The sequence below is a fragment of the Opisthocomus hoazin genome, chromosome 7, assembly GCF_030867145.1.
Source record: "Opisthocomus hoazin isolate bOpiHoa1 chromosome 7, bOpiHoa1.hap1, whole genome shotgun sequence".
Classification (NCBI taxonomy): Eukaryota; Metazoa; Chordata; class Aves; order Opisthocomiformes; family Opisthocomidae; genus Opisthocomus; species Opisthocomus hoazin.
The window spans coordinates 29,108,319-29,134,825 of record NC_134420.1 but is presented as its reverse complement, the minus strand read 5'-3'; the positions used below and the strand labels follow the sequence as shown (position 1 = coordinate 29,134,825).

Here is a 26,507-nt window from a genome sequence, read left to right as displayed (position 1 = left end):
GGCTCCATTCCAACAGAGGCTGCTGGGACCAGAAGCAGCGATTGAAGACGCCACAGCAAACTGCTCTCGCTTCACGCAGGGCACTGCTCGCAGAGGGGGTGGCAGCTGCTGCCACGCAGGGCTGCGATGGCCCGGCCGCAGTTCAGCGCCTGGCTGATCCTGTGTGTGTTCGCTGGATCCCAGAGGCTGACAGGTAGGATGTGCACCTGCTAGCGACGCGGCTGCTTGGCTCGGCAGATGTTCGTGCAGCACCAGTGGCGCGACTCTTGGCCTGCTTCTTCAAACCCGTTCGGACGCCTCCGCTAGCTGTGCTGACACGGGAGAGAGCTGGACTCCCAGCTGGGGCTGTTCACTGGGGAAGGCACTTGTGCCCGCTCGCAGGGTGAAGATCTGCTGCTGTTTCTGGTGGCAGGGGGAAGGTTGTCTTGGGTCTCCACTGAAGAAGTCTGCTCCTGCAATAACGCTTGTGGGTTTTCTAGGTGCTTTTTAGGGGGAAAAAAACTCCTGTTGAATGATAAAATAAGGGACCATTTTCCCATCTCCAGAGGATATTTATGTAATTATTTCAATACATTATTTGTTATGGTTTGTTTAATTTTTGTTTTACTCAAAAAACTAACACTGCATTTATTTATGAGACAGTTACTAATAACAGCAGTTTGGCAGCTATTCAAAAAATTCACGGACTTTGGAGCCAATCAGATCTCTCTCAGCAGAGGGATCTGTGAACCTAGCAGATCACTCAGCAGAGAGAAGCCCAGCAAATAAATTTTCACATGATGCAGTATTTTCACCTGAGCTAAAAGCCTTGCTGGCACATTCATGGAGGAGTAGAAAAGAGCAGCTACATCCCTGCTTACATTCCAAAGCCACAGCTGGCTTAGATCAGGGAGCCTGCAGCTGTGCAGGGAAACAAACCTCCGCAGCCTGGGGGGTGGCAGTGCACTTCTTCAGGCAGCTCCTACATCTCCCTGGAAAGCTTTGATCAAGAATGGGAAGTTGGAAGCAGGGTTTGGTAGTAGTCATCACACAAATACAGTATTACATAATTTTTCTACTTTTTATAAGCACCTGCTGACCTTAACTCTGGAGTACTCAAATTCTCCCTCTTTTTTATATAAAAACCCCTTCAACCATATAAAAATGGAAAAAAAAGTATCAGAGAGCGTACTGATTTATACGAGCTTTTTCCATTTCATGTTTCTTGATGTGCAGGATGAGTCTGTAAGCAGAAGAGAGTCTTGGCTACACGACTATGCTGATCAACACAGAGAAGGGAGGGGTTGCAGCCTCCCGCTCATAGTCCTGGACCGAGGCTTCTCGTGTCTCCTTTTTCACAAAGAAAGAAATCATAAAACAAATACAAAAAGTTAAAGCACTAGAACTATTAGCAAATGAAAAGTGAAGAATTCTTCGGATTAATGTGACTCTCATATTAACAAACTCCCATTCCTCTGTCCTGGTATCAATTTTTCACAGTTTAAATGATGTTGGGTGGCCCAGCAAGGAATTAGCTGGACGTGAGAAGAGCCGTAATGGATCCACCCCGGTTTCTTTTACCCTCACACTCTGCCCCGGCCAGCAGTAGATGCTCAGGGAAGAAGTATAAAACCACGATAAGCATCGGGTTATGTTTCCACCAGCAGGTTGAGGAGCCTCCCAGCACCCTCCTTCCATCGGGCAGCATGACTTTCTCCAGCAAAAGCTGCTAAGCAACCAAACCCCACCAGTTCAAAACTCACCTGTTCTCTGTGCGAGGGGCTTCCTTGCTGCCTGTCAAAGCAAGTGTCTTTGCTGCCGTACGCTTTAGCTCTGTTGGCAGGATTAAGGGCTGTCATATACAAAACTTACACTTGCCTCCCTTAACCACTTCTGCTTCTCTTAAACAGCTTGCTTTACTCGTCAAAATCCCGTGATCAGCATCTGTCACGTTTGGCAAGCTATGCGCTGCAGCTCAGAAATATTGAAGACATTATTGACAAGCAAGTGACAAAAATAAATAGGAGGGGCCATGGTCTTGCACTACCAAACTCTGCCTGATGTCTTCCAGATGAACATCTTCACAGCAGGGACGGTGGCAGCGCCAACACAGTCCATCGCAGCCCGGAGGATGCTGACATCATGTTAGAGGTCTCCTGGGTGCTGGGGGCCCGTGGGCCAAGGCACTGTTAGCGCCCGTGCTCCCACTCACCTGCACATAAAAACTCATGTTCTGCTGGTTCTCATCCCTGCCGGATTTTGGGAGCACCTGGAAAACGCCTCAGCGATGCCCTGACTGCGGTTGTGCTCCCTCTCATTGTGGGGTGCAGCTGAAGGGGGCTCCGACCCCCTCCACGGCACCTGACCCCTCTGGGGTGAGACAAGGGAGCATCCCCGCTGGGTTAGGTGACTCCCCCACCAAGCCCCCCACCAAGGTGGCCATGCTGGGGAGCCGCTGCAGGCAGGACTGCGGCGGGAGAGGGAGGGCGGGAGGCGAGAGCTGGAGGGGCCCCATGGGGAGACCGAGGTGTGGGGCCGGTCAGAAAAGGGGTGTGGGGCTGGCGGAGAAGGACGTGGAGTGGGACTGGGTGGGCCGTGGGCAGCGAGTCAGGGAGCGGCCGCCTCTCGGTCCAGCCCGAGATTTGGCAGCCTTGCAGACAGCTTTACAGCTCGCTTACAACTGGCAGAGGGCTTGTGCTGGGCTTCCCGAACACGTGCTGCTCTTCTCTTCCAGATGCTCTGGGGAGGGCTGGATGTTCAGGCCAACGGGACAGTCCGGCTGCAGGATGAAGAGCTGGCCTCCCTGCGCCCGGCACGGCGGTTCATGCAGATTTTGGAGGATGAAGTTCCCAAAACACCGATAGAGATTGAGCAGCATCTGAGATACTATTCACTGACCGATACCCCCTTGCCTCTAACAGAGTTTGACCGTCTCCTTTTCACCAGTGTTTACTGTGCCTATCAGGTTCGCTCTGTGCAGGGTCTGGATAAAAATCTTTGGATTAGCTTCTTCTCTCAGCTGGTCGATGAAATCTTTCGTGACCTGTGCAAGGGGCTGTGCCCTGCAGACAGCACCCTCCTCCTGGCCTCCTGGCCCTGGAAGGAGAAGCCTTCTCATTTAGCATCTCTGAAACGTTTCTATCGTTCTAACTTGCCCAGGACCAAGAGGGACACTGAATAAGGGAAACTGCTGTAAGCAAGGACACACCTGACTTCAGCTGCATCCTTGGTTATTTTGAACGCTTTCCACATTATCCGGGACTTTGTACAAATACACCACATCTTTTTGTCCTGCTTTCTGCATTGCACTGGCAACCCTCTAAGGATTTATACACAAGTTTTTATTTTTAAATGAAATAGGGCAAAACTATAAAGTGCATTTCACCCTTTTCCGTTTTTATTTCCTGTTTGTTTTTGGTTTTTAAGTGAGCTGTGCTGAAGTGGGGAGTGCTGTTCAGATGTGTTATCTATCCTGATCACTGATGCTTGCTGGTGAGGTGCCCTGGCAGTTTTTTTCCAGGGTGTTACACTGGTGTCCTAGCTGACTTCATTTCAGAGAACCCAGCTCAGCCTCCTCACATTCCCCCTGTGGTTTCAGCCAAATACAGTCTCTCTTCTGCTCTCCAGTAACCAGCTACACAGATTTTGTTGTGTTTCATGATATAGGTCACATACTTAACTTCAGCTTTCTGCTCATGTGACATCACATTTTATGTGTCCATTGTAATTCCCCATCTCATGTATTCATTTTTCTTTAGAAAACAACCTGAAAATGTATGTATTCCATGAAGCCTTCTAGTATTTGCATATCATATTTACACACGTACATTGCTTTGTGTCAGTTATCGGTTTGGAATATACTTCCTTAAATCTCATTTCAATTCTTAAGGATAGTGACCTAGTTATTTCTTCAGCAGATTTTACCTCTTCTATGAAGTTTTTTTTTTGTACAGCTATGGCACCTTACAAGCCAAATATAATAAATATACAATCTCTATCCTTAAAATCAGAAACACGATTATTTTATGGAAAGAGATCTTTAACCTTTCTCTATCTTACACATTTCAGTGTGGAATTAAATAAATGTAGTTATCTACACAGGAGGATTTTTTTTTCTCATTTCTACTAGGTTTCCCGCTGCCATTATACGTACATTAATTTTGAACATTCATTGCATGTGCTTAGATGATGGGATCCATAATTTCCTTTCCATCAATATACTCTTAATCTTCCATGCTCAGCAAAGGAGGCATGTGCGACATTCAAAGTGGGAACTGCTAGCTTTTGACCTAGTTAATCTTTTTCCAAGCCATTGTTGCCCAACAGATGGCGAGGAGAAATGGTGAGGCAGGAATAAGAAGCCTGGAAGCAAGATGCCACAGAGAATGGTTTTAGAGGTCAGATGAGGGCTGTGACAGAAGACAGATTTACACAGTTCATAAAGCAGGTTGTTTGTAGCCTGGTTTTCATTTTGCCTTTTTTTGATTTTGCCTTTTTTTTTCCCCCCAAAGAATGCAGGAATTAAGATTAGCATTTTATCTGAAGCATAACTTCTAGTAAACTAGTGCCCTACCTCATGTTCTTCTGTTCTTATGCTGTTTTTTTGCATACGTTCAGTCTCTACCCTTCATCCTTTTCCCAAATATACCCCCAGTTTTTAATGTCTAGGATATGCATGGAGTGATGGAGGCAGGGAGTGGCTGCAGACAAGTCCAGTTCGAGCAGAGAATATCATCGAAAAGCTGAGCTGGGGTGACACTAGTGCATGAAAATATTGTCTTGCTGGAGAATATACAGTCTGAGCTACACGAATGTCTGGATAAAGGTTCAGGGGGTTGGCTTGCTGACTCAGATGCAAATACACTGGTTTGAGGTCAGGATTTTTCTAGGATCAGTTTAAGAGCATTGCTATATGTTGAGCAGGTTATAAATCAAACTCCAGTGATATCACAAATTTTTGTGTGTGCTCAAGATGATGCACTTTCACAGTTTATGTATTTTGGGAGACAAACCAGGGTTTATCTCAACTGAAACGGCCCCAATCGTACTACGATGAAGCCCCCAACCTCCCACTTTCTGCCTGCCCACCTGGGTGGATCCTGCCATTGGTCCCGATGGCCCTGTCAGGACACACCAGTCTCCCTACAGCAGCACTGTGGCTCGGTGGAACACAATGTGTAAGAAACCACTGCAACACAGATGCTGAAAATATCTTTTAATGGTACCTTTGATCCCGTTTGCGCTAGGTTACTGATACTGCATATGGCAAGTTAGCCATACCCTTGTATTCAAGAAGCTCATTTCTGGAGAATGTAATGCCCCTGCAGTCAACACTGCCATTGCATGCCATGGTACTACTCACACATTATGAGCTAGCTCCTGACCTAAATATAAAGAGATTTAAAAATACATTTTTTATTCTTCTTACTTACTGTGCTTCTAAGCTTTCAGAGGATGGTTTGTTTGTATATTTAAGCCCTCATCCTTCACTACAAGGGCTAGAAGCCTACTTTTTTGTCTGTTTCTAAACGTATTATTTTCATTGAAGGGAAGCTGAGATTCTTGAACACAGCTTCTTGACTTCATCAATGTCAGATTAAGAAAAGCATGAAATATTGTGAAACTTGCAATAAAATCAGAAGAGGTACCAACACTTCACATGCATGAATATCAAAAAACAGTGTACAGAGACACTGGCTCAGTAACACACACTGCAGCTCCAGCGATCACCATGCTTCTTTCTCTCGTGAACTGGTACCTCACCCAGCGACAAGCACACAAGTCTCTCAAGTAATAACAAACTCCAATCTGAGAAAATTTTTCATCTTTTGTATTTTTATTACATTCATTTTCATTACATTTATTCCCTCCCCAGATATGCAAGGAAAGTCACCACATCCTATGCTTTCTGGACACTGGGAATCTGCAGCAACATTACTGCAGTGGTTCTCTGGTCCTCAGCATCTCACTACACTGCCCCATCCCTGCCCCAAAACTACCTCATGCTTTATGCTTAAATTAAACACCAACACAGGACACACACATACGACCTGTAAAGACCTTTCTATGGATGAACGGCAGACACAGCAGTGGCCCTGCATACAGGGCACAAGCGTGCAGCACAGGAAAGCACTGGACACATGGTAGCATGCTCAAAGTAGAGGACGATACTCGAAGAGGAGCTATACCCAAGTTCAAAGCACCTTGGCTTTTTTTATGCTCCTTTCACATGTACGTTTAATTATTGGACCCTTGGGATGAGCTGGCACCTGGAAGCTGCTTTGGCTGAGCCTCTGCATAGATCAGGAAGCCCGTGAAGGTGATGTACTTGCCATGGTTGCTGTAGGCACCATAGCCATCATGCTGATGGCTGTAGAGCCAAACGGTGTCCCCGTATTGCAGAGGCAGCATGATACTCTGGCTCTGCATCTCCCGCCTCTTGGAGTGGTTGTCATCATAGATCATGGCCTGCACCTCATTGTGGTTCTTCATAAGTTTCACTGACATAGTCTTAAAGGGCATTTTGCCAATGGTGAAGGAGAAATAGTATGCACCAGGTATACGGCACGAGAAGATGCCAGTAGAGGAATTGAAATCTTTTCCAATGTTCACAAACTCTGTGTCAAATGTGATTGGCTCATGCTGGGTTTGCTTGTCATCTGTCCCCAGGAGACTTTGTGAGCGGGCAACGGAAAATGCAGAGCGAGGGTCTTGTTCCCTGTTCGGTTGATCAGATAACACGTGTCGCTGTGAAGCTTCATTCTGCTCTCCGGGAAGTTGCTGAATAGTGGGACGGCGCAGCCCCAGCTCTCGAGAGCTAAGAGCATTCTGGAAGAAGGCAGAAGTGTCTGGATAGATTAGGTAGCCATTGAAAGTTGTATAGGGGCCCACATTGCTGTAAAGAGCATACTTGGGGTCTCCATGTAAACGCAGCCAAACTGTGTCACCATAGTCAAGCTGCAGCATGGCACTCTGGCTGGCTACCTTCCGCTCCTTGCGGTGATGTTCATCATACACAATCACTTGCACCTCATTCTTGTTTCTCATCAGCATGACAGACAAGTTTTTCTTGGGGTATTTCCCAACAGTGAAGGAGAAGTAGTAGGCTCCAGGGATCCGACAGCGGAACAATCCAGTCTTGGGATCAAAGTCATTCCCAATATTCACATACACTTTGTCAAAGGTAATGACCATCTCAGAGCTCCCTTCCATGCTGCTGGTTCTGGCCACAGAGAAAGCAGAGCGAAATTCAGTAGTGGTGTCTGCTGGGAAGCCATCTGTAGGCACAAAAATCATGCAGCAAAGGAAGCCAAACAGGATCTGAACCTTCAATGTCATCATTGTATCTGAAAGGAAAAGGAAGCATATTTTAGCAGGAATCCCATTAACTTCCAGCTCATACTCCAGCCGAAACCTGGACCTGAACTTTTCTAAACAGACATGAAGCTCTATGTCCAAATACTGAGAAGTTTCCAGTACATCCTCTGATCAGCGTATGGGACAACACCTCAGTATAGATCCCAGCACCATTTTGATATTTTCCTAGTGAGAGCTGGACCTTTTTTCCCTGCACTTGTAGCAAGAAAAAGAATCTTCTCATTTGAAAGCCTGCCTACCTTACAGCTTGTCTGCAAAACACTGTGTTGCTCACAATGCAGAGGGATCTCAGAGCTTGCTGGGGCTTTGCCAGAGCTCCCTTTTGTAGTGCTTTTATTCATAAGACCAAGGATAAAACAAAGCCCTACACAGACCCTGTATTATACAACTGAGACACAACTGAAGGACAGGGAGAAGAGGACATATGCTCTAGAGATTCCCATGCAGATGCCATTGCCTAGCACTGCACTGTTTCACAGGATGTGGAAGCTGTAAGCCAAGTAAGTTGGTAGACCCCATTATTCAGACGGATTTTACCATGCATCTGTGAAGCATGTAGAGAACCTAGAAAAAGAGGGAATGTTCAGGGAAGGAAGCAAGACAATGGAGAAAAAGAATTAAATGAAAAAAAAGCAGGAAAATGAAAGAGAAATTAAAAGCAAGTCTCCCAAACTACAGAATCCCTGAGAGTGACCTGAAACACCAAAAACAGTGAAACAACTCCCTATGTGGATAATAGACCAGAGAGAAAAAACTTTTTTGACCCTTAAAAAAGAGGGGTAAGTTAGGAGCTAATGGGATTTTCTGCTTCTAGTTTCTGTGATTTTTTTTTGAACTGAGGCCAAAAATCATCTATTACTGCTTGGAGGCTGAAAACAAAACTGCCAGTCATTCCAACGAGCAGCTTCTCTCTCTGTCACCTCTTTGCGCTTATTAAAATATCATTCAGGCTGGGAGGCAACTGCCTGGTTTGCAGTCTGCCCCATCTGTCACCCCAGAACTGGTGGCTTGCCAGCCTCCAAACAATGAATTCACAGACCAGCAGAACAGGAGCAAAACATGCTGCTCATTGAGGGGGAGGGGTGAAGAAAAATCCTGAATTAAAAAGGATAACGGAAGGGGTAAATATTTGAATCAAACAGGATAGCCTAGTAATAGAAGTAAAGCAGACAGAATCCACATAGACTGTGAGGTGGCAATAGGATCCTGTTTTGGCAAGGTGTGATACCTAGAATCACTCACCAGCAGGAATTCAGTTTGACCTACAGTCCCTACTCTTTCACACTTGAGAATAAAACTGAAATCTGAAATGTAGCTCTAAAAGATAAGAACCCAAGAATGAATTAGATTCTCACTTTATTACATGAAAGTGATACACTAGCAAAGACAAAAAGAAATATCCATCCATGTCCTAATTTTACATTAGATCACTTCTCACACAAACATCTCAGTATTTTCCTCCATGCCCCTGAATTCATAATGTTTTTCCTGACTTAGCCTGCTTCTCTCGAACACACCCATGGGACCCCATGGGCTCCTCTGAAAGGTGTTGAGAGAGCTGACTGATCTCATACTGAGGCCACTCTCCATCATCTTGAAAGGTCACGGAAATCAAAGGAGCTCCCTGGTGACTGGAGGAAGGCAAATGTTGCATCCATCTTCAGAAAGGACAAGTGAGACAACCTGAGGGACTACAGGCTGGTTGGCCAGTTAGCCCCTCACTTTGGTCCCTGGGCAAATCATGGAGTGTTACTCATGGAACACATTTCTAGGCAAAAAACATGACATTCTGCATGTGTTTATCAACTGAGTGTAGGTCATGACTAACCAAACTGATTGCCTTCTTGTGAGAAGAGACCGGTGGATGTCACCTACCTTTTAGCAAGGCTTTTGTAACAGTCTCCCAGAGCATTCCTGTATCCAAGTTGTGATGTTACAAAGTAGATAAATGAACTACCAGATGGGTGAAAAACTGGGCGAATTGTCAGGCTCAAGGGCAAATGTTTAATTTCAGATGTCCTCTTTAATATTTTTGTCAATTACCTGTAGAAAGAGACAGAATGCCGACTCATCAAGGCTGCAGATGACATCAAAACAGAGAGTTTGCCAATATCCTTGGAGGCACGGCTTCTATTCAGAGGGACCTAGACAGGCTGGAGGAATGGACTGAAAGGAAATTCAGCAAGGATGAATGCAAATTCCTGTACCTGAGATGGACTAACTCTATGTGTTCAGGCTGTCGACTAACTGGCTGGAGAGCAGTGCTACTGAAAAGGATCAAGGAGTCCTAGAGAACATTAATTTACACCTGAGTTAGTGCTGTACCCTGCAAGTAATGAAGGCTAACAGCATACTGGGGTGCACCAACAGAATGTAGCCAGTAACCACAGGCAGTGATTATTCCCCTTTAGCTGGCACTTGAGTGACTCCAGGAGAGGGCAGCCAAGATGGCTGAGGTCTGGAGCACCTGCCGTATAAGCAGAGGCTGAGAGAACTCGGTTGTTTAGCCCCGAGAAGACAAAGCTTCGGGGGGATCTAGTAGTAGCCTTCCAGTACTGGAAGGTTACTGAGATGACAGAACTAGGTTCTTCACTGATGTACGTGGTGGGAGAATAAGAGACAATGGTCATAAAACCCAAAGGGGACGGTTTGGACTGGATATAAGCAAAATAATTTCATGCTGAGGGCAATTAAGAATGAAGCAGTTTGCACAGAGAGATTGTGAAATCTCGATCCTTGGAAGTTTTCAAGACCAGACTGGATTAAGCTGTGAGCAACCTGGTCTGCATTCAGTGTTGGACCCGCTTTCAGCAGGAGGCTGGACTAGAGACCTCCTAAGTCATGATTCCTGATTCAATAACTGATTCCTGTAGCTACTGCCTTCTCACAGTTGAAAATTCACTTGCTACTAACCCTAGCCCTGACACTTACATGGAACTAATCAGCTAGTGGCAGGTCTGACAGAGTACCTTTCATCCAGCAAATTAAGAAAGCATTTTCAATGGAACTATTAAGCCATAGCTAATTGCCATGCAACTGCTTCCATGTCTTAATTCTTCCTTGCTTTGCCATTGAGTTTGTGAGCTCCTCAGGGCAAAGACTCTCTCTCTTCCCATGCCTGTATAGCATTTGGCCATTGCTGCCATGTAAACAATACTAAAAGGCCCTAACATCCCACCAAGAACCAAATCCCAAACTGTCACACTGTGAGCTCAGCCTCTGGTGCAGCAGTATTATTTTTGCAGAGTGCAGAGTGCTGTATCTAGCACTGCAGGCTCATTTCAGCTTCCAGCTTAGAACACGAAGCCCTAAAGGCAAACTTACAAGGGCTATTTGATGTTTCTGATTCATACTCATCCATTGTTATTCCAATGATCACTGTGGTGTGGCTGCATGGAGAAGCAGGATGACTGTGACATGGCTAGACACTCTTGAGACAAAAAATGACAGGAAAGGGTTTGGCATTTGCATTTTTAGCCACACTAACCAGCCTGATTCTAAAGCATTGCCTGTGCTCCAGAGCTCGCTCAAGAGTATCCATGAGTCAGGGAATATACTGCAAGCATGTCACTGCTGTCCAAAAAAGCACAAAAAGACAAAACACTTTATGAACTCGGTAATAAATCTGACCTTATGTTCCTTCAGATGACCACTATCCTTGTCTCTGTCCCAAAGCTAATCTCTCTATAATAAGGTCACTTACTAACGGCTGGATCACTCAATTACACTTGCAAAGACTCTCTACTGCTGCAGTCCCTTATTTAACACCTCTTCCCAATAACTCACTGGCAAGTCATTTAAATAAGGCAGTTAATTATGCTGTGTTTCCATGAGCAAGTTATTTCCTTGACAGCTCCCACCCACCACTTTCAGGACTATTTAGGTTCTTCTTAAATTTAAAATAATTTAGAAAGTATCTAGTAACTACCTCTCACACTAAACCAGTCTAAGAATAATTTGCCAGTCATTAGGAAGACTCAGCTAGCTACATAAACAGAGGCAACTCGTAACTACTCTTGGACTTGAGTATTAGCATAGTAAGTCTGAAAGATAAAGCTTTCAAAATGCTCTGTTGCTCCCCCAGCAAATGCTTCTAGCGCCCAAGTCTTTACTGGGATAGCTTCTTCCAGCAGGGAAGAGAGAGCACCAGGGATGTGAGGCTGGCCATGGATACTGTGGTATCAGCCTTAAGTTCATGCTATGGCCTAAGTTTTAAAATGTCAGAGTGAGGTGAAAGACCCAGGCTAGAGGTGAAAAATGGGTCTTCAGCATGGGCCATGTACATGTCATACATAGCAGCCGTGTTCTCATTACATCTACATATGAATCGGGGCCCTTTGCCCCTGCCCTACCATTCCTTATTGTGGTAACACCACAGAAGCATGCAATGAAGTTAAGCAGACCCAAGGGATAAACAAGGTGTGCTACTGCCTTTACATTAGGCAGTACCAACAAGGAAAGGAGCCCACAGGGAAGAAGTCAAGAAACTAATTTTGGAATAGGAGGTACAAAGCACATGATGGAGCTAAACAGTTATCAGAGGCACTGACATTAAATTAATGACCTGAAAAGAAGGGGCTAAAATGCTAGTGACTTACATAGCAGAACAAGAGTTGCAAATCGTTTTTGAAAAGAAAGAGACAGAATTCATCATTTGCATGACCCAGGAAACTTTAATAGCTTTGTGCTTGCTGGAGGTGATTTTTCTGTCCTGGAACAGAATCAATCCACCAGCAGAAAGACAATTAGCTTTACCCTTCTACTGAAATCCATGGATTTACAAAAGGACTTCCAATAATAGAAAGGTCACCCCATTTCTAGACTTTCAGGCCAGATCTTCTTGTAAAACTCACAAGGCTTTTCTTTTTATTCCAAAATATTAATGAGCTAGATTCCCTAGTCCTACCTTAGGCAAGAATCCTTTAATTTCAGTGGGAGTTTTACCCCGAAGATCACTGAAGAATGAGATATGAAACAGGAGTGAAGCACTGCAGTTGGATTAACTGCTAGTAAAAGTTCTTAAAATCCTGTCAGCTGCAAGAGCAAAGCCCTGTTCTTCCTAGCTCTCACTCTAATATTTAAGGACAGCTGCAAATGTTTCAATTATTTGAATCAGTGAAAGCCTGTGTAATGAACAGCCTTCTTGGGCTACAGTTAGCAAGATACTTTTTTTCCCCAGATACCACATACTGTCTGTTGCACTCATTCGACACAGATTAAGAGCATCAGATAATGATGCAAATGCATCACTTCTTCTAACAGCAAGGAGCAATTAATTGTAGCAGATCCTCAAAAGCAAAATCTGTATAGACAGTACTGTGTGACAAAATCAGGGATTTGCTTACGGCTTTGGCCTTTCTCTGCTTTTGATGCATGTGTTTTTTTGAACTCTGCAATGATCCTGAGAGGTAAAACATTGTTTGAAGAATTCAGGATGCTTTTTGGAAATGATAAGCCACATTTTGAATGATAGAACTGTATGGCATTAATATAGAAAGTACTTAATTTTAAATGTTTCCTTGAGTCAAGGGAGTTCTATAACATAATAAAACAGCTTCTGTGTACTCAAAGATCCATGGAGAGACAAAAATTCTTTTGAAGTGCCTCAACTCCAGTCATACTCAGGAAAAGGAAGTGGAGACTGTATTTTGGCATAAGCCTCTAATACTAGCCTGCACTTCAGAATATTAATCAAACCTGCTATATTTCAACTGAAGCCCTAACAACTCTGTTTAAGGTCAAATGATGTTATATAAGATGATGTATATTCTCTGATCAAAATGGAAACATGGTATTTCTGACATTAAGATTTTTCTTCCTATAACAGCATTCAAAGAAATTTGTTATACACATTTGAAATGCCAGGGTGACACATGTGTCTTCTATTTTGGCTGCTATGTGTATTTAGAAGAATACTTATTCAGTCAGACAAAGGTGTCCCGAGGTGGGAGCAAGGAGTTATTCTAACACACTAATGCTTTAAAATGTAATATAATTTTTTTTACATCCTTTTCTAAATGAACAAATTACACAAATCCAACTCTCCACCACATACACACTCCTCAAGCAAACAAGACTAAAAACTGTAAAGGAAGGAAACAGGCCAGAGAAGACTGGGAACCTCAGCTTGAGAAAGCCAGAAGTCCAGAAGTCTGTTTCTGTAGTGTCTATTTAACACTGCAACCTTTAGACATAAAACACTGAGACCATTTCAACAGTAGAAATTTTTGCATGGATCCAGTTACAGTAATGACAAAGTTAAACCATCTCTGTTCCCACCCCCAAACCTAATTTCCATTTTTAGCCCGGGTTATGTGTGCATTTCTTTCTCCCGGTGTGCACAAGAGATGCTGAGCCTGTGGAACAAGCCTTTGTTGAAGCATCCCATCTCTCCAGGAGGAACCTGATTGCTGCACCAGAAGGCAGATCACACTGGTATAAAGGATTGACAGAGACACCCTGGCCTGGAATACCAGGAGGTATTTTGATAGGTAAAAGAAAGTAACTGACACTTTGGCAGCATATACCATAAAGATCTTAGTTCAGGCAGAGAGAGAGGAAGGCCCCAAAAGGCAGAGTGGCCAGTGCGAAAGTAAGCTCTAAAGAGAGCGAAAGGCACAGAGACCTCAAAGAATGGAGTAGAGGGCAATGTCATCGTCCCAGGTGGCTGGGCTGGAAGCCATGTAGCGTGAGGATTTTTTCACATAAGTCCTGGGTTTTCTTGCTTTGGCTGTGGAGGCAAATCCATGTGAACCACAGGGATGCTGCGAGCCAGACTGTCCCAGCAACACACCTACTGGAGTGACAGATACTTTATGAGGAAGAATGCTGAGTACAAGCAGTGCAATTCAGGCTATTCCAAAGGCAAATGGGAAATTATTATTTAAAAATGAACAAGACTTAGTTACAGGGATGATTTTATTTTAACTTTCTGAGCTGGCTTAAGATATTTCAACTATAGCAGTCTGCAAAGAAGCTGGTAGCCTGCTGAACTGCACATTGCTGGACTCTGTAGAAGAGCTTTTAAAAGACGCTTATAGTCTAGAAGACATAGGTTAGGGGACACAGGTAATAACAGGCAGATGTAGCATCAGATTTTTTACTTTTACTATGCTGTTATAAAGTCTGGGAAAGACAAAACGAAAACCAAACCTTCAGGATTAAAGGTGCTAAAATTAAAGAGTCAGCAAATAAGATGGTTCCATTTCATCATCTGCCCACTTGGAATCAAGATCCAGTTAGTACCACAGCAGTGCTAAAGCAGAACATGAAGAGGAAGGTAATGGCTACACAGACCATGAGAGACTCTTAAGAGGCAATGAGGGAGAAAGTTTAGAAGTGTTTGCAGAAGACGTTTCCGAGTTGGAGACAAAAGCTGGGAGCCTAAGGAAGACACAGATGGGTTTGGCATCACAGACTACCCTTGTAATTTTTCTCTTTTAGTAAGAGTTTGGGCAGGAAAAAGATGAATGTTTTTCCCAAGAACTAATGAAGCATGGGGACTTTAAAGAGTTGATACAGAATGAAAATGCTGTTTAGACAGGCCCACTAAACACAAGCTTATTCTTAGGTTTTCCTGAGTGGTGGTATAGCTTACATTCTTAGGGACATTTTTTAAAAAAAACATCTCTGCATTATAATCAATAGGGTAAACAGAACTGTGAGTGACAAAGTGGAAACACTAGGTGGGCAGGATGGCACTAGAACCAGTACTCTGGAATCAACTCAGAGTCTAACGCCTCTATTCTTTCTGTTTTATTGTTACATACCATGGCTGAGTTTTTCTACCCCACTTCCTTCCAGTGAAGGAAAGTTTCAGTCTCACTATAATCCCCACTCCTTCTGTAAACAAACAAAAGTCTAGCAACAGTTCAGAGACTATAGGTAGGTATTTACAGTATTTACTATAGGTAGGTATCTACAGTATCAGTAGTTATTGTTTGATCTTTTTAAACCACGTTTTCCTCTATGCATCTAAGCAGCAGTTACCTTCAATGCAGCTGACTGAATATTTTCATCCTCCAACCATGCAGACCAGAAGAGAAGGCTCCTGTGCTGTTCTAGGAGCTGATGCCCTATTTGTCAATTTTCTTTCAATCCTTGGTTATAACAAATATTTATTGACATTAAAGGAAATTTCATCAGGATGAGATTAAGCCTTCCAGTTAAACATGGGCTGTACTGGCTTTTCTTCCTGTTCCATACTGCCACTTTCATTCACGTGCCCGGTCATCCAGCAGACCTGTCAGGTACAGCACCATCAGTTGAGGAAAAATCTTGCAGTGATCGTTTTATGTTCTTCTCTCATCCCTTCATTAAGAATGAAAACAATTGTTAATAGTAGGTTTATTTGGCCAGGAACTAATAGGAACTGTGGAACCTGCCACCCATGCAATTGCACTAAATAGGAAAGTCATTTTGACTGTCCATACAATACAGGAATAGCAACTTTTGTGTTATGTACCTTCCTGTTGAAGACTGTTGCACATGAGATTGTGGAGATATTGTAAGACACATTGGAACCTGTGGAGTACTCTGAAGGTTTGTTTACTGTCCTCTCTATAATGTTTTTATGTCCTCATTTTCCATTCTGTGAGTCTGTGCTCCTGCACTCTGTATCAGTCAATATATATTTTTAATTTAACTATTATGTAAGGTCCTAATCAAAAAAAGGAACAACTTTCAGATTTTTCTTGTCTGTTTTGTTCTCTAGCTGCGTAGCCACACATTCTCTTTCTGCCTCTCACTTGAGTGGGCACACAATTCTCATTTTTCCTGGAACTCTGTGCTTGCAGTTGTTGCTTCCAACCCGTTTCTCCACTTACTGGAATGCTGCCCTCCAGTCACTGCTCTAAGACCTGCCACATCACCCTCCTGGTTAAAAGCTAGAGGGAATATGCTGGTTCTTGCTAATTGATCATCAAGTCACAAGTTAGGATAAGCCTGTCAAGTCCAATAATCATCCCCTAAGGGAATTAATGGACAACTGAGTGCCAGTTAGGATTATACACAACAACAATAAAAAGCATTTTTGTTTCCTAGTCATGTCTGAACTTACTGACTGCTGAGACAGATTTAGCAATGCCACCAAAGAAGTTCAAAGTTGGGTAACTCCGGTCCCCCTCTTGCTTACCTGCAGTGAACAGAAAACTTTCCGAACAGATGAGATTCAGTTCTCTCTGCTTGATAGATCAACTTGTAACACTATTTTTTATCAATGAAAACATAATTGCTTTGGTCTTTTTATCCACTGAAGGCTGCACTATAGCATACTTTGAGAAAACGTCACATGCTATGGGCCGGTATTTTCTGACAGCAGGCTTTGCAAATCCATCTGAAAAAACTGTCTATACTGGGGCATTTGCCTACAGGAATGCTGCTTTCCTTGGGAGTTCTTTTTCTTGTCTTGACAGGTAAGGCAAGAAAGCATGCTGTCTTTTAACATCTGCCATCACACTCAGCCAAAAAATCACATTCATTTCTTCTCATGCCCTGCTGTTTCATTACTGTGAAGCTACTCAGAGAATACTGTGAATTGCACTGCAGAGCTGCTCTTCACTGCCAACATACTGCAACATCTCAATTTGGAAATTCACTGAGCTCTAGTTTAGTGAAGAAGGTGCTAAAGGGCATTAAGATCTGTGTGTCTTCCATCCCTGCTCTGGCATCTTCCTTTCTGCTCCTCCTCCTGCTGGTTCAGGACACAGGCCTGGAGCTGGAGAACTGAGAAGAAACAAGCATCATGTGCTCAGCACCAAAGCAGAGGCCAGTATTATTCCAGAACAAAAACTCTGCTCTGCCAAACTCTCTTTGGGGAAAGGGAGATGTCAGTCAAAGTTCACATTCACTAACGAGGCTTTTCTCTGGACCTGTTTTCTAATTGTCCAACATGACAATCCTGTTGTTTTCATACCTAGTGAATTGGTAGCCAGATCAAGAAACAATCATTTAAAGAATAATCATTGCATGTGACTACCTCAATTTTTGTCACCAGAGTCTCTTGAAATGCAGACTTCCCCTGGGTAGTACAGAAGTTCTTGATTAACAATTAAATTCTGCAATACACATAGTGCTTTTCAGTATCAGTTGCTCTTCACGAATCAGGTTTATCAAATTCTCGGCCCAGCAGCATTCTTTATGTCTACAGATACACAGTTAAATGTAGGAAAGTAAGTTAGCAAAGTTAGTCATTGTCACCTTTGTTAATACTGACCCTTCACAATCAGCCACGTGCAGTCCCCCATTTCCAGTGGTCTTTCCTGCCAAATCCCTTGTAATGAGACCTCTCTGAGGAATGCCTATAGATAGCTGGAACCTGGGCCCCTTCAGGTTTCTAGGCATTTTACTAACAACTATTTCTCAGCAGGCTGTGGCTGGTGCACATGCGAGATCTCAAGGCTGCGAACTGATAGCTGGTATTTTCAGGAAAACCCCAGTTTCTGCTTCCACTTTTTAAACACTGAGTATTTTTGATCCGTGGATTTAATCAGCTTGTCATTGTCTTCAACAGTGAGCTATGAAGTTCCTCCCTTAAACCCTGTACAAGTCAAATTTTCACAGTTGTGCTTTTGAACTTGGATTTTTCTGTGACAATCTGACACTGAGGTGCTGCTGCCCACAAGGCAGAGTCTGCTGCCCTGGCGGGAGGGACAGAGAGCAGCATTTGCTGAACAATCTCCTCAATACACACATAGTTTTACAAAGTTTTCCCATACCTGCTTTCTGGCTTTATGTTGTTTCCAGTATTTAAAAAACGCCAGTCTCCTCATAATGGCAACAGAAATGCTTGTGTGACTATTTCTGTAAAACTCCATCTGCACTGGGAAGCTGCTGATAAAAGGCTTTGGCATTACCATCAAAAAGCACTGATGGACACTGCTGTTCACTCATCAGTTCTTCATTCACAGTGAGAAAGCGCTCAGAGCCTGTCAAGTGTTCACAGATTCCAGGCTCATCTGCGTGACCAGCCAGTTTCCTCCCAGGCAAAATTGCCTTTGACAGCTTGAAGCTGCCGCCTCTGATTTTTGCTTATAGGAAAAGAAAATACTGAAATAAAGACTGCGGCAACCCACTGGTAGGTTTTACATAACTTTTAGACCCTAAATGGACATAACATAAAAGAAAAAACCCATGAATTAACATGAAGGATATGGCCACTCTGAACACTGTTATGCAGATGCTTTATTTAAAGCAGGCTTGGGTATCATTACATTGCATTAAATATGCAGCTCATACTGACAGAAGTGCCATTTGCAATAGCCTACACAATTTCCTCACAACCACATTGAGAAATTTCAGCCACGCACCCTAAAACCAAATGTTCACATTCAGTTCATATTTCAAGCCAGTGCTCCCTCTACTCAAATTCTTTCCATTCTGTACCTTCCTTCTAGCTACTTCTGTCTAACACCTTTCCTTTTAAAGACAATTATCAACAGCTTCCGACACGAAACTACCATCTGCAGAAGCCCCTCCAGCATACTCAGTAGTTCTCTGCCCAGTCTGTCTCAGATTTCCTCCAAAGTTTCCTAGAGAACAACCCTTTTACCTTGTTGCCTCCTCCTACTAGTAAAATGGAGGTTTTTCACATTACCTGTCCTTTGCTTTATGTCCTTCCAGAACCACCTTGTTCCAAAGCTGAACCCCCTTTATTATAGGGTCGCAGTAAGCCTTCTTTTGGATACCCTTTCTGTCTCCCTAATAAAGACTGGATTTCATATACTCATGAGAAGCAAAGAAAGCAAAGCGATGGGAGAAGGAGTGATGAAATAAACTCAGGCAAAGCAATACAAGCTAATGTGAAGCACGGGTCAGTCCCTGCATGGAAGGGATGTGAATTTACTTTGAAACAACTGGGGCATCAAGTGACTGGCGTTCTAAGCAAATCATTATTTTTCCCAAAGTGTTCAAGCAGCAATGGAAGATGGGGGCAGGGGAAAAAGCAATTAGAGCTTATATAGTGTTGCAATTTGTGCTCACATGTCCCACAGTAAATCAAAATATGAGATTTTCCATCAGTTTATGGATAATCTAGTGTAAGAGTGTTTAAATGACACCAGATTATAATGGTAATATGCTACAGTTCACTGAGCAACAGCTCCATGAAAACATACTTCTAAAAAGCGCAGCTTCATTTTCTTCTTGTCTTGCTCACTCAACACAGATTCTTTCCTGCAGTTGCTTTGCAGCCTTTCGGTCCCAGAGAGTACCTGTGTTCATAGAAAAAATTCCCTATTGCCTAGTTGGTCTAAAAAACACTTCCACTGCTCCCAGTACGTCTTTAACTTATCTAAGAGCTCTTCTTTCTGTCTGAGTGGAAAGATCTAAAGCCTGGGGAGAAAGAAAAATCCTTCTCCCTTTAGAGGATTAAAAAATTCTTTGGTTGGACTCAAAGTGTGTTCTATTCAGGATCTTACATGCAGCTCACCACTGCAGCATCCAAAAGAGATCATCATTGCTCTCTTATTTCATTCTACCTGTCTCCTCACAGAGATGCAGCATTTTTTCACCATGCACAGGGGACCATCTGTTCCATTTATGTTAAACAATATATGTTAAACCATGAATACTACAGGAGCTAGATTTTCTCTCCCTGGAGAAATGCCTAAAAACATCAATTGTAGAACTATGCTTTATTTTATTCCTATTCTGAAATCCATTATTTTATTTAATTTTATCTCTACAAAAGCATTTTTGGACTACTGTCTTCCATTCAAGGAGTAAAATACTGGAAGAGTTTGTATTTTCAGTTCAGATCATTTTGCTAACTGCTAATCCTCATTCATTTTTCTTCTTCCATATCATTGTTTTCAGCATTCATAGGCTCAGTCACACATTTGCTCCAGGGAAATCAGAATGTCCTGTTCCCTATGTCTTCCCCCCCCAAAAAAAAACCCCTTTTAACTATCTTCTAGTAAGCTTATACTTTTCTTTTGGGCTCTTTTCAGAAAGAATGGCAATGTTCTTGGTGCTGTGCTACCCTTGGATATCAGGCAAACATCAGAACAGGGTCAGCAGACAGCTTTTGTTTCATTTACTTGAAATTAGTATGTTGCTTTCATAAAGTGATAGAGGAATGGTCTAGAAGAGAATTTAAGACATCAAAGTCCAAGGTACCTTCCCATGATAGGATCACTACCCTGATTTCATTTTTCACAGATAATTGTCTAACTTCTTCTTAAAGTCGTGGAATCTTCATAATCTACCCAGACCAAATATTCAACAGTTTTTATTATCCTAGGTCCCAGAAAATCATTCCTGCAGTCTAAAATAATCTTTCTTTCTGCTACTGCGTGCTTTCTGCTCCACCCACCATGAGCCCAAAGAAAAGATCATTCCCTCCTCTATTTTGTATCTCAAGACTGTAATATTCATCTGGCAATTCTCTGCTTTTTGGGCTAAATGATTTCAGTTCTTTCAAATCATCTTACAGGTCACATTTTTCAGACCTCTGATGAGTCCTGCTGCCCTTCTCTGGACTCTCTCCAACTGAATCCCAACTGTCTCAAAGTGAAATAACCAAAACTTTGCACAGGCTCCAAGTTGAGGCTTTAGCAATGCTGAACAGAGCAGGAGGATTGCTTCACGTATCTTCCAGGCTCTATGTCTTTTATATATCCTAGCAAGATGTTAGCCTTCATTTGCAACAGCATGACATTGACTCATGTTCAGCTTGTGATCTGTTATAACATTGAGATGCTTTTCTGCAGTTGCAACCTAGTCATTTGCTTCTTGCTTGTGCTTATGCAGTTGATTATTCCTGCCTTATTGTAGTACCTTGCATTTATCCCTGCTGAATTTCATCCAGTTCTTTTCCTAGTAGTTCTTCCAATTTGTTGGAATAAATCTGAATTCTATTCTTTTCCTCCAGCATATTTCAAGTCTCACAGTTTTATGTCCCTGGCAAATGTGATACACCCACTCTTTATATTACCATCCAGGTGATCTAAGAAAACACTGAACAGAAGCAGATCCAGGGCACATCGACACAGCTATCATATCAGTTTTAAGCAGCTTGTGGCCTGTCTGAAGGACTGGCACAGACTAAAAGCACACAGATTATGAGCTCTGAATCTTCTGATACTATTCAAAGAAGATCTTCCTGTTCAGAAAATCATGTTTACCCAGTTTACAGCCTCTTTTACCTGCTATGCCCTGCACCTCACCAAAGCAAATACTTGAAATTAATGTACAACCACGATCAAGAATCTCAACTTTTACTTAAAAAAGCAAATTAAATCTCTCACTTTTAGGCCACCAAAAATCTTTTAATATTTAAAATGAACAAAAGCCAATTGTGTTAGAATCTGCTGGAATACTGAAACAACGAATGGGAAAGATGTGACCGGCTCTCTTCATAGATTTAGGGATATATTAGAAATGTCAACATTTATTACCTTCATTGTAGTTACACCAGCAGCACACAGCAGAAGGGATGCACCGAGGCAGCTAGTTCATTTCAATGGACTAAACATTTTCTTTGCATTTGCCCTTGACCAAAGGACTGCAGGTTCCTTCCCTCAGAGCTCAAATGCCAGCCGTGGTGGTCACAAGCAGGCACAGAACAGATAGTAAGCCTTTGTGTACATAAGAATAGAGATGATCTGGTATTCCTCCTGACAACAGTGGCCTGACTTTCTCATCTGGCTCTGGCTCTGGCTCTCATTCCAGTAAGCACTTCCATGGTCTTCCCAGTTTCCTTAACCCAATATGGACGGTTTTCCTGGCACTGCAGAAAACACGCATAGAACGAATTAACCAGCTGCAGGGTGAAAAGGAAGAAATAGGACTTTATGAATTTGTACTGTTTCCCAGTGGGGCCCTGGTAATCAATCATTAGCCTCTTACTGCTTGCCCTGTGATCATCTCTTGATTCTGGCTGTGCTACCTCTGCTGGAAACCTCAGACTTTTGATTAGATGCGACAGGAATTCCTCCTTTGTTCTCTAACCTGTCTGGAGGAAGTATGCAACTAGAGCGAGGCTTTGCAGCGACAAGAGAGCACTCAGGGGGAGACAAGGGATTGACAAAACAGCAAACAGCACAGCAGTTGTGTATTGCTGGCTTGTCTCACTTGAGCATGAGGCAAATTTCCTTTCCTGGGATTGGGGCAAAAGAAAAGGTAAAGGAAAGCTGAAACGAAAAAGAAAGTCTTGACTTTGCTTCAGCTTGGATCTGTCGGGCAACAGGATTTATACTAAATTTCTGGGTGTCCATCAACAAGTAAGACTGAAGCTTTTAATCTCTACTGGGTGAAAATCGGAGTCAGCCAGATAGATTCTTTCAAATACTGTATGACAAACTATCAAATTGACAAGACTTCAAGTGTTTTGCAAGACAGTATGAAGAACCTCACGCCCACCAACTAGTCAGTAAGCTGTAATTCTAATGCAAATGGAACACCATTTTCCTTAACTGTGCACCTTGGAGTCGAATGCACACTTTATACTTGGGGCAGTTAAAAGGGTGGGTGGATGGAAGAGTTCAGGAGTAAGACCCACAAAATCCTAACATCTGACCTCAGATGCTGGTAACAAAGCCCTAGAGTTTAACAGGCTTAAGACCAGCATTTTTAAGCCAATTTCTCCATTCTCATGCCTTAGAGTCAATATAGAGATGAGTAACTCTTGGAGGGAGATGCTTCTCAGCTGAGAATATTATATTCTCAGAGGTACTCTCCACCTTGGAAATCTACCATCACTATCAGATTAGTTCATTTCAATGCTCTCTGCCTATAACTAACCATAAGAATGTGGAAGTTTTAGCAGAATGACAGTGATCTCTTGAAGGCTTGCTGCATGTTCACGTTGCGCTAGCGCTGGCCTCTTTTTCTTTTGGTCTTCATGTTATTGGGCGTTGCACACAGAAGGTTCAAACTACAATAGGCTCTTTACACCTTAGACACACAGTATTTCTCTGTGTGGTTGTGTTCATCTAGATTGCTATTTGATACAAGAGTGAGTATTCCAGCAACTGGGGATCAACAATCGGCCTTGCTGCTGTTCGGAAGTATGCCTATTATTAAAACATAGATTATAAAAGCTACTTGACTACCGGTCACTGTCTAGTTATCCCATGTCTCCACAAGTGAGCTGCTGCCACTGTGGGTCCACCCAGCCTCCTGTATTTGGAAAATATGAATGATTCTGTGTTTATCAATGAGCACTCTCTGGAGAGCACAGCACAATGGACAGATGATCACACTAGTAAAGCATCAATAACAACAAATGGGATTCCAAGCTTTGCCGCCAAATCTCTGGTTCCAATGCATTTCATTTCTGCACCTGTTTCTTCATCTACAAAACAGCAAGTGTCTAGCACACTGACAAATTATCAGATTTAAATCAACTCCATGTCGAAGCCATACGTTGTTCATTATGGAGACCAAACGTACTTTGAAGGCTTTGCTTCTTGCAGGTGGAAAATACAAAACTCATTTGTAGAGCCTAGTCCACTAACCATTCGTTACTCTGGTCTCAGCTTTATTATGACTTTTTAGAGGGCAACAGAAGTAGAGGGTAATGCTGCCCTACTGGGAATCCTTAGTCTTCCTTGACATACCGTTTACTGCTATAAATTAACCCTTAAGAACAGCTAGACAAGCAAACAGCTGCCATATGCCTACATAGGATCGCAGCCTCATTGGCAAAATATTTCAAAGTCTTGTTACACATCATGTCCCTGGAGAAGAGAAACTGCAGAAGGTTGCAATAGCATCAGAATGAATAATTGAAGCACGGCTCATTCAGTATGTGCATAAACTGAAGGGTCACACTGCTGCCTTCTAGTCAGCCGGCAGTGCAGAAACTCACCGAGTGTCAGATAGAAACATCATCTGGAGATGCTGACCCACTTCCCTGGGAGCTTTTAGGGAGCAGGTTGAGGAGATGACAGTGGGGTTGCCAAATACACAGAGAAGGATTAAGCCAGCTTATTTGACAGAAAATTGTACATTACAGAATCTGTCGTGTATGCCAGTCTCAGAGAAACCCTTGGGAGTCGGTTCCCCCCAGGACAGGAGACATCCATGCAAGATTAACGCTATTTCCGACTGGAGAAACTGCCCCGGGGGGAATTTTCCAGGATGCCCTTTCCCGTGGGCCGGCCCCCGGGAGGTTCCCCAACCCCGGCTCCATCCTAAGCCGGGCCAAAATTTCATACCCTTCCCCACAGAAACTCTCTCCGTTTAACACTGGAAATAAAAGGGGTGGGGGTGCAACCCAGGCAGTTCCCGCTATTGTCCAGCCTCTCAGCGGGGCCGGCGAGGGAGCGCAGCCCACCCGGGCGCCCTCCCGCCGCCCCTGAGGGCCACGGGCTCGGCGCCCCGAGCGCCCGCCTTCGCAGGAACCGCGGAGCCCCGACGGCCCCTCCGCCGCCGCCCGGGCACCGCTCCGTACCGACGGCCTCCCCACAGCCGCCGCCGCGGCCCTCGGCCCCCCTCCCACGGCGCCCGTCCGGCCGGGGCATCCCAATCCCAGCCGCTCGCCCCTCAGGTGCAGCCCGGCCCCGCCAGCCGCCGCCCCCCCAGCACGGTACCTGCTGCCGCCCCGCGGTGGCGGCTCCGCGGCGGGCGTCGGCGGCGGTTGGCGGCGCGGGGTTGGGCGCGGGGCCGCGGCGCTGCCTGCGCACTGACAGCTCGGGAGCGGCGGCGGCGGGGGCCGGGGCTGCGGAGGGGGGGGCTCGGGCACCCGGGGCTCCGGCGCCGAATCAGTGACGGGAGGAGGGCCCGGGGGCGGGCGGGAGAGGGGGCGGAGGGGCTGGGCGCCCCTGTCAGGGCCGGCGGCAGGTCGGCCTGCGGGAGGCTGCGGGCGGGGGAGGAGCGCGGGCGCCGGCGCGGGAAGGAGCGGCGGGGCGATGCGGCGGTGGGGGAGAGCCGGGCTGGGCTCCCCACTGCCTTCCCGGGAGGAGAGGGGCGCCGGAAAGCGGCGCCGCGGGATTCACCTCAGCGGCGGGGGCCGGGCGGTGAGGGGGCGCGAGGCGGGAGCGCGGCGCCCGGCAGTCCCGGGCCAAGCGAGCGGCGGGGCCGCGCTCCCACCCCGGCGCTGCTGGGGCCTGGTGCTGCGGGAGAGGTACGAGCGTTGGTTAGGCTGGACGATGTGACTGGGGGAAAGGACCAGCTTTCGGCTGCCCGAGACCGTGCTCGGTGTCTGACCTGCTTCTGCTCTGGAGATCGGCAAGTCTGAACGTTTGTCTGCAGAGCGGCTGCGTGATTTGGTCCCACAAAAGCTCGTACCTCTCTCTAGAAAGCCTGGCTTGCCTTACATCGTCACCTAACAACAACAAGGCTACTACTACTTGTTCCTTTGAAGGTTGGCGTTGATTTTTGCTGACAGCGAAATAGCAGGCTTTTCACATTGCTGTTCTACGTTGAAGAGCAAATTTAGGGTTTCGTAAAGCATGTTTATTGTTAGCCCTGTAAAATCTAACGTTGACTTCCAGAAAGAAAATTGGGAGGTCTGAATGTTTAAAAAAATTTCTATCTCTCCAGCACTGCAGGTCTTTCACTCTCCCACACCTGCCTGCTATGGGAGAAATTTAGATACCAGTGTACTCATCTGAGAGTACAGATGGGGCACCTAGTAATGCTTCTAGAGGGTAGTCCAGCTGTTGTCGCCCTGTGTCGACATGCTCTGCTTTCCACCCTCCACCTCCGCTAACCCCACTCGTGGCAGCCACCAGGACTTTCCCCTGCTGCAGCCAAGTGCTGGGCTTGTGCAGGGACACATTTGAATCAGTTCTCACACCAGCCCTTTCCACTCCCCTCCCTTCATCACGAGGTGTCAGAGCTCAGGCGCACCCATGTACCAGTCACAAGGCTGATACCCACAATGGTCAGTGAGAAAATGGAAAAAGAAAAATCAATAGCCTTCTTCAGAGAGGAAGAGGACTGACAGATGGAATGACCAGAAAGTAATTTCCTTTTTAGTGCAAGGATGCAATTTATGGCATAATAAGATCTTCCTTCCACTCTTTTCCCCAGTAGCATGTCTAATGTGGTGTGCACATCACATTAAATACCTGCCATCATGCAAATCCTCCCTAGCCCTCTACCCACCAGTGGCTGTGTCCGTCCCTATGTTACATCTTTCTCCTTCTCCCCTCCTACAGAGCAGAACAAAGGGGACGATGACAAGCAGAATGAGGGATGAGAGA

The 26,507-nt window shown here is 44.6% G+C and overlaps 2 protein-coding genes across 5 annotated transcripts; one reads left to right on the top strand and one right to left on the bottom strand.

Moving 5' to 3' along the window:
• Positions 1-41: 41 nt before the first annotated feature.
• On the top strand, positions 42-3,929 carry FAM180B (family with sequence similarity 180 member B). Its single transcript, XM_009933125.2, has 3 exons — positions 42-193; positions 2,051-2,130; positions 2,714-3,929. The coding sequence occupies exons 1-3, from the start codon at positions 127-129 to the stop codon at positions 3,158-3,160; spliced, it is 594 nt and encodes a 197-aa protein (XP_009931427.1). The 5' UTR covers positions 42-126; the 3' UTR covers positions 3,161-3,929.
• A 1,864-nt stretch (positions 3,930-5,793) lies between these two features.
• C1QTNF4 (C1q and TNF related 4) lies at positions 5,794-24,995 on the bottom strand. 4 transcript variants are annotated; one of them, XM_075425966.1, is made up of 4 exons: positions 24,891-24,967; positions 21,753-22,084; positions 9,232-9,399; positions 5,794-7,325 (listed from the first exon to the last, which is right to left on the bottom strand). In XM_075425966.1, exons 3-4 carry the CDS (start codon positions 9,266-9,268, stop codon positions 6,217-6,219), a joined length of 1,146 nt encoding a protein of 381 aa, XP_075282081.1. In that variant the 5' UTR covers positions 9,269-9,399; positions 21,753-22,084; positions 24,891-24,967; the 3' UTR covers positions 5,794-6,216. The 4 variants fall into 4 exon arrangements, with proteins under 4 accessions (XP_075282081.1, XP_075282080.1, XP_075282082.1 ...); XM_075425965.1 differs by lacking the exon at positions 21,753-22,084 and having other exon boundaries at positions 24,891-24,970; XM_075425967.1 differs by lacking the exons at positions 21,753-22,084; positions 24,891-24,967 and adding an exon at positions 15,346-15,652.
• Between the last annotated feature and the right edge of the window lie 1,512 nt (positions 24,996-26,507).